General features: G+C 39.8%; 1 protein-coding gene across 1 annotated transcript; it reads left to right on the top strand.

Annotated features, from left to right (window-relative positions):
* The first annotated feature begins 5,872 nt into the window (after nucleotides 1-5,872).
* On the top strand, nucleotides 5,873-11,395 carry hsd17b6.L (hydroxysteroid (17-beta) dehydrogenase 6 L homeolog). Its single transcript, NM_001089992.1, is given in 5 exon segments — nucleotides 5,873-5,937; nucleotides 6,878-7,211; nucleotides 8,400-8,658; nucleotides 8,955-9,118; nucleotides 10,332-11,395. Coding segments are annotated over 4 exon segments (957 nt in total). The 5' UTR covers nucleotides 5,873-5,937; nucleotides 6,878-6,898; the 3' UTR covers nucleotides 10,553-11,395.
* The last annotated feature ends 2,320 nt before the right edge of the window (nucleotides 11,396-13,715 follow it).

Raw genomic sequence — 13,715 nt, 5'->3', positions numbered from 1 at the left:
TGAGACAAAAATCAGACATAGATCTCCTTAGCACTAACATTTTGGGGCCTAGTTATGAAGCCTCGATTTTTCTGATCGAGCTTTTAAAGGGGAAAGCTCGATTTTTAGATTGAAAGATTGAATTTTTAGAGACTTATTATACCCCAAAACTGCCAAAAATCTGAAAATACTCCAGCGAAAACCTTCCGAGGTCATGTAGAAGTCAATGGCAGATGTCCCTGAATATGTTTCTTGACATCTTGATTTGCACTGGATAATCCTAATAAGTCTGGATTTTCTCTGACTCAAAAAAATTGCACTTTGAAAAAGTCTTACGATCCGCTATTTGGTACCTTGTATTTGGTGTTTGTTTCCCCAGTTTTTCTCTGTGATTTTAAAGATTTGTTCTCCTCCCTCCTGTAGAGAGTATCAGTTTTCCCACCATCCCTTCCCTGACTGGCATCTCCACTATCAGCTTCCTTGTGAAAAAAGTTACAGCACTTGAACTGCTACGAAAACTCTCTTTGTCTTGCTGTTGCCCCCATACAGAGTTTAGCCTACTCTACCCTTGAATCATAGGACCAGTACACCGGGTGTACCATCATCCTTACTCCCTTTTTGTCACCAGTCCATAGCAGAGCTGAGTATCACTCAGGAATATAAAAGTCACTGTGACTGAAGGCTACCTGTCTGACAGTTCTAGCATCTTTTGGCTACTTTACATTCAAGTACCAGATTGTTAATAAGAGATAACAGGGGTTTGAATTGGCACATTTCTTCCTCAGAGGATTGTCATGATAGCAAATGCATTTGCACCACTGGGCTAAGTTTGAGGCATCAACTAATTCCATGTCATCAAGAAGATCATGATCCAGGCCTGGGGTTTTTAGAATTTTATTTGTGTTCATGCAAAATACTATAGCAAAGACCTTAAAATGCTTGGTACATATCTTTAAGCTCAGCCGTTTTTTTTTCTGTGTACCAGGATAAAAGGTTTTATTACTACAGGTATGGAACCCATTATCCAGAGACCTGTTATCTAGAAATCTCTGAATTGCGGGAAGGCCATCTCCCATAGACTCCATTATACTCAACTAAAAATTTTAAAAATGATTTCCTTTTCCTCTGCAATAATTAAACAGCAAAGCAATTAGGCAGGCAGTCAATGGAACAATCCTCCACACAGTTGTGTAAACGTACACGTTTCGTATCATCACAGATACGTAATCATAGGCACAAACATACAGACATCACAAATATTTTTAAGAAGTCAACCACCAATGGGCTATCTAGCTTATTAACTCCTACCAATTGGAAGGAGCATACTGTGTGATGCAAATTACATCATGGATCTAAACCCAGGTGCCATCTTGGTGCTCTCAGTGAGAGAAATACAAAACAAACACAACTTTATCCATAAAAGAATTTTTCAATGTTAGAAAATATTTCAATGTTAGAAAATTATTGGCTACTCAAAAAATGATTTAAAAATAACACAATAATAATAACATAAATAATAATATTTTATTATTAACATGTATTTATATAGCGCCAACATATTGCGTAGCACTGTATAATAAATAATAGGTGACATATTAATTATTCATCCCCAAAGGGGATCTAGTAGCTAGGGCAGGGCTGTCCAACTGCCCCCCGTTATATGGCCCTCCACATCAAAGTCTGCCTGCTGTGTCTTCTTACCATATGTAAATTTTAAAAGGTATCACTACAGAGATTAACTGGCCCCTGCATTGTATAAACCTCAAATTCAGACTAATCCCCTGTATTGTTCACACCTGTGACACCTCTATTGTTCACTCCCCTAAAGCCCAGTACTATTCACACCTGAGACCCAGACTGAAACTGCCCACATTGTTCACACCTTATTCAAGGCACCAGCACTGTGTCACTGTATAATGTAGTACATCTTAGAGTTCCCTGTGTGTCTCATACTTTGGTATTTGTTCTGGGTTTTTTTTAGCATTTGAAAATTATTGTTAGTGGCCCCTAAAGTGTTTAATCATATGCTGGGGTACTGTATTATACACAGGGGAGGAGGAGGCATATGGATTTATGGGTATGTCTTTTATGACTTAGCTTTTTTCACACATGAGTGGCATCCTTGCCAGGACAGGCACAAGGTAGTTTGGCACCCTAGGCAAGAGCTTCAATCAGTGACCCCTGTCCTGCATTACCATTTCCCTCCTTACCATGATGGTTTTTAAAAAAGAGAGCAAGAAAATTTACAACACTTTTTCATTTATATTACTGCTCCCCATACCTGTGCCAGCAAGCCCAGCAGCCATCCATTATACTGCCCCCCCATACCTGTACCAGCAAGCTCAGCAGCCATTCATCATACAGTCCTCCAGCAGCCATCATATGTGCAAGGCTGAGAGCAGCGAGAGCCACACCAAGCAGGCCGCCAGCTCTCTGCCTCTCTCTGTCACCCAACACATCAGTACGCACATCGCACTGCACCGCACAGAAGGAGCTTTTACTTGCCGGCAAGAGGGAGACAGTGAAGGAGGGGGATTCCACCCAACTGGGTGACCATGATTATTGAAACAAATTATTAAATAAATCCCCTTAAAAGTGTGCCCCTCAATGATGGTGCCCTAGACAGCAGCCTACTCTGCCTACCCCTAGTTCCGGCTCTGATCCCTGCAGTGAGCACCAACCATTTGGTTTTTTGGTGTGCTATTAATGTGGACATGGTCTTGCGGTAATATGGGTGTGGTTTAAAGTGGGTGTGGTCTAAAAACAGGGAGTGGCTAACACTGGCTTCCGTTATCGGCCCTCCACCATGTAGATTAGAAAAATTCCGGCCCTCGGTACCACAGAAGTTGGACAGCACTGAGCTAGGGTATAAATCCACTTTGTTTCTAGATGAAGCAGTTTCTTACTTATGTCACCCCTTCTCTGATCTAAAGAGATTCTCTCTATACCACAAATACTAAAGAAATCCAAATTGTTATTACAGCAATTATGGAAGTGTTTAGCTATGTTCGTCTCTGTGTTATTTTTAATGTTGTTAAGGTGTTTCCATGCCCTTTCTTTTAGTGTGCGGCTTATTTGACCAACATATTGGTGGCCACATTTTTTACACGTGTGTTGCAGTTAAAGTATTGTTTAATCCCACAAGTTTTTATGGTGTTAGTGGAAGCAAATTCACTACACACAATCATATAATGACACGTGATGCATTTTTTAGACCCACATTTATAAGATCCCTTGTGAGTCAACCAAGTGGATTGTCCACTATTATTCACTATGTCTACTTAATGTGGACCGTATGTCAAGACACACAATATGGGATTGGGTTTTGGGTGGTTAAAAGTTTCTTCCATTATGTCAAAGGAGTTGGAAACTGGTGTTTTTTTTATTCGTACTTAGAAGATTATACGATTAAACTATACGTTAACTGCAACACACATAATATTATCTATTTAATCTCGTGTAAAAAATGTGGCCACCAAATATGTTTAAGCCATTTTTCGAGTAGCCAATAATTTACTAACATTGAAATATTTTCTAACATTGAAAAAATTATTGTATGGATAAAGTTGTGTTTGTTTTGTATTTCTCTCACTAACTGAGAGCACCAAGATGGCACCTGGGCTTAGATAAATGATCGTTTGTAAACAGATTCACACGCACACAAAAGTATGCAGTCGGGGAGTTAACCCCCTTTTATTGTGCTACCAGAAATGTCAATGTTTCGGGGCAGAAAACCCTCCCTTCATCAGGATCCATGATGTAATTTGCACCACACGGTATGCTCCTTCCAATTGGTAGGAGTTAATTAAGCTAGATAGCCCACTGGTGGTTGACTTCTTCAATATGTTTGTGATTTCTGTATGTTTGTGCCTATTATTAAACATTTGTGATGATACTAAACGCGTAAGGCTGTGCCATGAACACCGAATAAACGAATATTTCATTTACACATGTGGAGGATTGTTCCCTTGGCTGAAGGTTCAGAGCTGTGTACCTGGACCACCTCATATACCGGGCGAGTTTATCATGACCATTGTTCTCCTTGCTATAAATAATTAAACAGTACCTTGCATTTGATCCCAACTAAGATATAAGTAAGACATAAAAAAAGAAGGACGGCTCTCACACACATGGAATATGCTTTTTATTCCAGGTTCATACAAGGATCCAACGCCCTACGCGTTTTGGGAATCACTCCCTTAATCATAGGCCTATGATTAAGGGAGTGATTCCCGAAACGCGTAGGGCGTTGGATCCTTGTATGAACCTGGAATAAAAAGCATATTCCATGTCCCGGAGTGCCGTCCTTCTTTTTTGATGTCTAAGTGAATTCTAGCAGTGGGGACGCTGCGGACTGAGCACCCGATTGGAGCAGCGAATAGGGATTGTGAACTTGGAGCGGTCCCCCCCTCGTGAAGTTAAGATATAAGTAATCCTTATTAGAGGCAGAACAATCCTATTGGGTTTAATATTTAAATGAATTATAAGTAGAATTAAATGTATGGAGATGCAAATTAGGGAAAGATCCTTTATCCAAAAACACAGAGACATATTATGGCAAAAATCTGTGGAGGTCCCAGGCTTTATTTAACAGTTTTAAGCATAAGTCTAGGTACACCCTGACCCCAGCTGCGGCTCTTATTCTCCAAATGTGGGCGCACTGCCCAAAAAAATTGAGCAGGGTTCATGGGGCTGAGTGCCCTCAGTGACTGCCTTTTTAGCCCATCCCCCTGCTGCCAACATTGTGCATAAAAGCGCTAACCCAGTCTCTTGCATGCAGTCAAAGTCTGATGCACACTTGCGACTCACTAAAGGTAGGCCTGCACCGCAACCAATTCGTACTCCTAGAGCCACACTGACGTTGAGCCACAGCTGACCCAGGTAAGTACTGTTGACCACCACAGATAATGGTACTCCAGAGGAAGGCAAAAACTCTAGCACTTTTCAGCCATTTAGCGAGAAAAATTCCTTCCTGACCCCATCCAGGCGATCGGTTATAAAACACCCTGGCGCACTGTCCTGTCATCTGTATCTGTCTTACCTAGGAAGGAGGGTGGGAAACAAAAAACAAGTAAGTCTGAGCTCTCCAACCACACATCCCCTTAAAAACCCTCCCGTGCCAACACTCCTCCCCTACCCACCGCTGCTAGCACCCTCCATTGTTCTTACCTGGGGGCTGACTGGGAAGTGGTGGGGGAGGCTAGACTACACCTGAAGGGGAAGGGGGGCCTTGCCTAACCCTATTTCAGTCCTAAACAGGCTTTATTCCTTCTGATGTACATCCTATAAGTGGTGGCCAAGATAGGGTTACAAGTACTTATTACTAACTACATATTAAGGACCAACATACTGTATTCTGAAGCATTATATAAAAGAATGTTGATGTAGATGATATATGACCTAATGGATAGAGAGGGAGGCTTATGATAAACATATTGTGTAGGCTTGTGTAATGTCGCATTGCTTGTGCTGAGGTATTGCACTGAATTGGTTGAAAATGTTAATTCTTCCCTTGTAATGGTTAAGCTGCAAGTCACATGTTCCATGAACAAGTAACAGTTACAACAATAACCTCTAAACTGAGTAAACAGGCAGGGAGTGGTAAGAGGGCAGAGCGACTGCTTATCTACACTGCTGTTCTACATTCAGAAATAACGGCACTCAGGAGTTGCACTCCCATAAACCGTTCATTATTAAGCTCTTTCGATATTGGAATGTAGCCAATACTAAATCCAATATATTCCTGGCAGGCACTCCACCTCTTACCCATATAATTCCTTCATGGAGGAATGCTGTCAGTGAAACAGCAGCGCCTATGAACTTTTGGCTGTCTGCCTACTGCTCTGTCCCTCCCTCTTTACTGAAAAATATTCCGAACATTTTGTAGAGAGCAGGAACTTCCTGAGAGCAGCAGTCTGTCACTGTTAAAATATCCCCAGCTTTGGCCACTTTTACAAGGTAAGTGCTTTGTAAATGTCAAGGATTCTTGATCTGTTTAAATATAATGGTATTATAGAACGGTATTACAGTAAATGGAACATTTTATCACTGAGTAAGGGGGCTTTAGACCCAGCTGCTGGAGGGCCCAAGAGTACAGCAGCTGCAGGCCCCAATTCAAGTGTGTTCTAATACATGTATGCAAAACATGGCATCTTCCTCTACAAGGTTTTAGTGATGGGGACCCTAAAAGTCTGTGGAGCCAAATAACTTTACTGCACAGGCCCGAGATAGCAATTAACTATCTACTTGTTTATTCAGAAATCCAACAGAGCAAACAAATTCAGAAGTGTTCAGTATTTTAATTGTGAGTTTATTATTCTATACAAACCATATGTAATACCTGTAGAAACTGGCTTGCAGAGCAGACAGGGGAGCGAAAAAAAGATCAAGTGCAACCGCACTTCCCAGTGTATCAGAATGTGCAACCACAGAGCAAACCATGGAAGGACTTGTCAGTTTCCATGGCGGAACATTCATGAAGCTGGATGGACAGAGAAGCACAACATCCTAGTAGGGGCTAGATTCAAGTTTATCATAGGGAATGGTGTTTCCTTAAAATGGCTTTCCTGAGTCTAAAATTGTAAGAAACCAGATGGAGAAAACCTGTGACATTTGTATATAATGTAGATATGGATTTAATAAAGAATGCTCTAGGGTACAGAATGCTCAAAAACATTTTAGTCCAATGCCATAGCATTACATGCTAAGGTGAAGTTTTATTATGGGAGTAGATTTTTTTCAGGATAAATATAGACCCCATGCTGGAAAGTCCAAGAGATTGTATTATTTCGTTCCTAAATTTTAGAATCCATGGAAGATAAATGACAGGTTGCAAAGTTTTAGAATCTCGGATATATCCTACTCACACTAATAGGCTGTGTTTGTGTCTTAATTACAGTGAGAAGCTACCACCTTCATCATGTGGCTCCCAATGCTGGTGATCATTGCTATGATATTTCTCTATAGATGGAACAGACAGAGAAAGAGAATAGAGAATCTTTCAGATAAATATGTTTTTATAACGGGATGTGACTCAGGGTTTGGAAACGTGCTGGCAAAGCAGTTGGATAAGCAAGGAATTCAGGTGCTGGCAACTTGTCTGACTGTGAAAGGGGCAGAGACCCTTAAGTCAGAAGCTTCCAGCAGATTGAGGACAGTGATCATGAATGTAACTGACAGTCAGAGTGTAAAGTCTGCAGCAGCGTGGGTCACTGGTATAGTGGGAGATGCAGGTAAGTTTACCCCCATAGGTTACGCGAATGACTCATAAACAATCCCTGTACTCTATAGGCTAGTTTTTCTATACTGTATGTTTATAGGGTAAATTCTACTGGAATATATTCTGGGGGGCTTTTGTGGAAGCTTTTAAAATGTCTGCCCATGGCTGCCAGACACCTCCTGTTGTCAAATGTATATATATGGCCTTTGCTGAAAGAATTAGACATCTTCGCAAAGAACAGCTTCCTGAAGGATGGCAGACTTAAGACCAGGGCTCTGGTTGCCGACAACGGATGAAAGTTTCATAATACTTATTACTTCTGAAGATTCTCTATTCTCTCACTCACACACAGCTTTAGCATGTCTCAACAAAGCCTTCAGGGCCCCTGTCCCGCAGGGATGCACAGAGTGCTGTTGGCTGTTCCAGGGGGTCCTCCTTCCCCCTCTCTATGATATACAGTGCCCAAGCTTAGGTCCCTTCTATCTCAACCTACACCTAAACGCTCAGTTTCCTAACACTGGCGCACAATCGCCTCAGGGGCTGTATCCCCCACCTTGTCACTTCTCGACAGGACAACAGGCTATCCATGCTTGCTAGCCCTCTCTACTTTTCACTCCTAGAACTCACTTGTCACTTCTATCTTCTAGCTAGCCCTGACTGTACTAACCTCCACATAGGTCTGGCCACTTCAGTCTAGCTACTGCCTCTAGATCTTCCTAGGCCAAAACAGGAAGTGGCTCAGCAAGGCATTGCCTTATATAGGTGGACATGACACCACCTGCTGGCTAAACCTGAACATGATCTGAACTGTCTATATATTATAAAATACGTTTTTTATTTTTCCTCCTTGCATTCTACAATTTTAAAACCTACTTCTTGTATTGTCTAGTCTACATGAAAGTACACAAAATGCATTTAAAAAGAGGATGTCTAATTCTTAAGCTTCACAAGTCAGTAATGGCTAACCATGCTTAGGCAATGGATTCAGTAATTGTCCCTTTGGTGATCACAGATTTTCTTCTCTCTAATATGGTTATTACTGTCTGGCACACATTGCAAAAATGGATATGTATATAAGTGCAGGCAAACCGCTTTAGACTACTTAGTACAGAGAACAGAACTCTTTCAGATTAGTCTGCACCATCATAATAAACAGGAGCATTTGCGTGTCCAACTAAATGTATCTCTTATTGTTTTGTAGGACTCTGGGGATTAGTAAATAATGCTGGTTATGGGTTTGTATTTTCACCCAGTGGATGGCAAAAGAAAGAGCATTTTGTCAAGGTGTTGGAGATAAACTTGCTTGGTATGGTTGACGTGACCCTCAATCTGCTGCCTCTTCTAAGAAAAGCCCAGGGGCGCATTGTCAATGTATCAAGTAATGCAGGGAGACTGGCTTTTATTGGTGGAGGATACTGTCTCAGTAAGTTTGGGGTGGAAGCTTTTTCTGACAGCCTAAGGTGAGACATTCTTGTTTACTGGTTTGTACATTTATGCATTAAAGCACACTTTGCATAACTTCATCACCATAACACATTTAGACTGGTGGATTATCAAAATCTTTACCATTCTGTGCAAAGTCCATATCATGTGCTTTCCTAAAATATTTAAGGCATTGCTCTAGTTCAATATCCCTCAGTATATTGGCCAAATATAATATAACGTACCTGTTACAGGCCATAATTAATCTCTATTAATGTTGCTGGGGAAATGCTGTAACAAAAACAACTGTACTGTATATTTTTGTTTTATGCAGAAGGGAGCTGCGGGATTTTGGAATAAAGGTTTCTATAATAGAACCAGGTGCTTTCAGAACTGGAATGGGAGTTTCAGGCCCTCATGTTCAGTTTTTGGAGCAGCTCTGGAAGAACCTTGATCCTGAGGCCAAGGAAAGCTATGGAGAGGAGTACTATAAGCAATGTAAGCACCTTTTCTACTACAGAATTAAATGAGTAATTACGTTCAGCAATTTTTAGATATACTGATTTATTTATCTTATGCATAAGATTTACATTAGTAGATACTGAATCACTTTCATACCATCCAAACATTTGGATAATCTGAGAAATGGAATTATAACTGTATGGAACATGCAACAAATCTCCCGTGCCAAACTCTGTGTCCCATGTCTGGGTATCACAGGAATAATCAGGGCAAATCAACCCCCTGTTCTAATTTACTGTATATGAGAATTCTACAGTATATGTTCATGCAGCCTCCATTTATACAAATTTGCACAAATTTTAACAGATTTCATCCATTTTGGGGCAAATGTTTTCTTCCTCAGACTTGAATGGAATTAGAATCCTCCCCAAAATGTAAATGTTTAAAGTTGAAGGCTGGTCAATTTTTTTTTAAAGCAAGACTTTTGCTTATTTCTTTTTGGAAATGCATGTTTTTAAACTATTGATTAAATCCATTTTGTATTTTTTTTTGCCAAAAATGTTTGCTTGCTCTAATGGGGCACACACCAATAGAAACTATTGCCAACATTTTTACAAGTGTACCAGGAGTCTTAAGCAATATGAGAAGGTTCTGCAGATTAACACTAGTAAATTAAAAGAAGTGAAGACTTTTACCCAAATGTTAGTTATCTGCCCCTTTCAGAGACATAAACTGTTAACCCCTTCTTAAACACAGAGTATATTTTCCTATAACACAACAATCTGGCTAAAATACTTGCCAACAAAGTCTATTTCTCTGCCAAAGGGTTTGCCTAACAAGCATGAACGAACAGATTTGTTCATTTAAAATTAGCCTTTGGGAATATTGTTAACTGAAAATGAATAACAGCGGCTTATTGAAGCAGAAGGAATACAGAAGGCGGGAAGCATTAATGTTCCATGGTCTGTTTCTTTGAAATGGAACAGTATATGGTCTTGGTGCAAGAATAGCACACATGTGCATCATTGAGCCTGTAAAGTAGAGTGGCTGCCTTTTCAAACAACTGATGTGCAATACTTGTGTTAAGTCAATTCATTCACAATGAGAAGTGATTGTAGTTAATACCAAAGCTTTTATTTATGCAACTTTCATGGCTGGGAAACAGTAACACTTTTTCAAGTGTGATATCAATATTACAGGGATTATGTAATGTTGATGTTGTTTGTTATTCCATTATTTTTATGCCTAGATTACCAAAACGTGGAGTGTTTAACAAGCAAAACCTGCCCCGAGCTGCACAAAGTCACCGACTGTATGGAACATGCTCTGACCGCTGTTCACCCCTGGACACGATATTCCGTCGGCTGGGACTGCAAACTCTTCCATCTCCCCCTTTCCTATCTCCCCACAGTTGTCTCTGACTATGTGTTGTGCCGCTCTGCCCCCAAACCAGCTCTCTGTGCAAAGTAATCTCTTGTTATTCCTCTGAAATATATAGGCCAATGTAACCAATGCTACAGAAGGATTTATAATTGTGTTTATTCCTTATACACGCTATCATCAAATTGAAATGTGCAGCCTTTATGCTGAAATATACAGCCTCCAAACAACCAAAAAATCACGATCACTGACCAAGAAGAAAATCACAAATCTGTTTTTAACTGGAACAATTTGTTTTGGGACAGTAGCACAAAAATATCATCACAAGCTTATTTTATCAGTTTCAGCAACCGTAATTATAAAAAAATAATTCATAAATACGTTTTCAAATGTCCAATACAAGTATATAAGGTTTTCCACAGCAGAATGTTTTTATACTGTGGGAGAAAACAGGAGCACCCAAAGGAACCCCATAATAACCCTGGGTGAAGATATAAACTCATTACAGAAGCTGCCCTCATCAGATTCAAACCCAAGACCCAAACCCAAGGTAGCAGCACTAATACCCATGCCATCCATTTGTACCATCTACTATAGATAGAAAGAAAATGAGCGGCGGAAATGTTTGTTCTGGTTTCTAATTTATATATAGCATGATGATTGTATTTAGTATTGCAGGCTTTTGAATAAGCTTTAGACTGCATGTAAGAGTGCAGGATTCCTTTGGACTTCGGCCTGAATCTGAATTTTTTTTTCAAACTCTTTTTATTTAGAACACAATAAGGAACAAGTTGTTGGACAGTAGGCATTGTGAAGGTGTCAAGATACATTGATCAGTCTTGATGTTTCCCAGAGTTTAGCAGTTCCCATACATTGCACCTCCAATCATCTATAAATATGTAACGTCAAATAAAAACTAAACTTTGTATTTAATAAACATAAGATATTTAAAACAGAACAGTAGGTAGATAGAGAAAAGAGGTAGAGGGATAGTAAAGTAGAAAAGACTGGGACCTGGATTCGGATTCTTCATGCTCCAGGTAGGTTCACTAGGTAATACAAGAAAAAGTGTTTGCTTAGCATTGAGAATAGAGTAGATGCCTCTGTTACACTTAAAGCTTTTTTTGCTAGCTGTGAAAAGTAGTTGGCCAATTCGACTAAAGCCATTTTGGTCCCAGTGTCGGAAGATTGGGCCAGCTATGCCATTTTGGTCAGGTTTACCAACAAAGGGAATTCACAGTGAGCAAGTGGCTTGATGAAGGCCCATTCTGGCCTGTGATTGCCTCCAGGTCTTCCAGGCTGTGTAGAGGAGGGGTTATGTTGTGTTTCTTATGGCAGATTGTGTTGTAGTGTGTGTAGTAAGGTGGCCAAGTTAATGTGCGGTATAAGTTGTTGGTCCCGGGTTGCGTTCATGAAGGTCTCATTATTGTGCAGCCAATCTTTAATATACCTAAGTTGTGCTGCCAGGTTGTATAATTTGATATGGGGAAAGTTAATGCCTCCATTTGCCTTGGGTTGGCTCAGTTTCTATAGGCCAATAGCTGATCTTTTGCCATTTCAAATACAAGCGCTAAATTGTGCTCTAAGCTATTTCTCATCTTTTGGTTTCAAGAGTAGTGGCAAGGCTTGTAGAGTGTACAGGAGTTTGGGGAATAGTATTGTTTTAATTAGTTCGGCTCTACCCATGTAGGATTGTTTGTGTGAGCAATATTTGAGCAATATTTGCTTTGGAAAAATGTAATACAGGTATAGGACGTGTATTCCAGAATGCTCGGGACCTGGGGTTTTCGAGATAACAAATCTTTACATAATTTGGATCTTCATGTCTACTAGAAAATCATGTAAATAATAAATACATCCCAATAGGCTGGTTTTGCTTACAATAAAGATTAATTATATATTAGTCTGAATCAAGTACAAGGTACTGTTTTATTATTACAGAGATATAGTAAATCGGTTTTAAAAAATTTGGATTATTTGCATAAAACGGAGTCTATGGGAGATGGCTATTCCTTAATCTCTGAGCTCTCTGTTTCCAGATAACAGATCCCATACCTGTATGCCTTTCAAACCCACAAAAGTAGTTAGACTCTCATCTGCTAGTAGCTAAAAATGTACATTTAATTAATGGTTTCATGATGTTGCCCAGAAATTGCACATTCCACTCACAGGCACCCTCTTTACACACACAGAAAGGAGAGCAAACAGTTATTCCCATTTATGGCTGTACTAATAAGATGTACAAGACAGGGATGGCAGAAGCTGCAAGGCATAAAGGTAACTTTGTACTTGACACCAGTGAAAGGCAGATATTATTGCTTGGTTATGAGCTGTATATCTTGTGTGAGATTTATCAACATAGGTGCAAAATTGCATCAGTGCAGTAACCTATAGCAACCAGATTACGGCAGTTGGCCATGCCAGAAACGAATGGGCGTCTGCAGAAAATTTTCCAGCCATCTGTCAAAAACAACTTGTTTTTCTAGCCTACGCCTGTAACTAGGTGTACAGCGAGTACCTATAGTACCTAAGTGTAGGGTGGCTGTTTAAGTAGAGAGCATTAATCATGAGAATGTGCTGCACTATATATAATACAGTAACAGATAAAAGTCTATTGGAAAAATGTAACCAGAAGCAAATGGTCACCTATATGGATATCCAGACTGGAACTAATTAAGGCTGAAAAGCCCACTATATAGGTTATATGATATTACATAGATATCTGGCCAGCCACTATTTTATATATATATATTATGGTTTATAAATGTTTATATTGAGAGACATATTGGGATAGTTGAGAAGTGGGACAGTCAAGCAGAAACTGAGCTGCCAATCAGTAGGAAGACTAAGCCCAAACATATGGATTTTACAGGAAGTGATATACACACAGAATAAACATAGAGGGGCTCAGACTGTGAGTGGGTTCCCTAATCATTGTGGCTGATGAGCCCCGAGGGATGGTACAAGTTTACCAATTCCTTCACTGCAAGCTTCTGAACTGAATACAGCATGATTTGAATTGCTTTTAAATACTGTACACTTGTTATAATCTACACTACACTACACTACTTGTCTAGAAAGCTTCACATTACAGAAAGATCATATGCCATAGGCTTCATTTTAAGCGAATCATTTTTTTAAAAAATGATTTCCTGTGTGTGGAACACACAAACATCTTTAAAGGGATACTGTCACGGGAAAAAAATTTTTTTTCAAAATGAATCAGTTAATAGTGCTGCTCCAGCAGAATTCT

This window comes from Xenopus laevis, chromosome 2L, assembly GCF_017654675.1.
Source record: "Xenopus laevis strain J_2021 chromosome 2L, Xenopus_laevis_v10.1, whole genome shotgun sequence".
In the NCBI taxonomy this organism is placed as follows: Eukaryota; Metazoa; Chordata; class Amphibia; order Anura; family Pipidae; genus Xenopus; species Xenopus laevis.
Note: the sequence above shows the minus strand (reverse complement) of the source record. Positions and strands in the feature narration are given on the sequence as shown.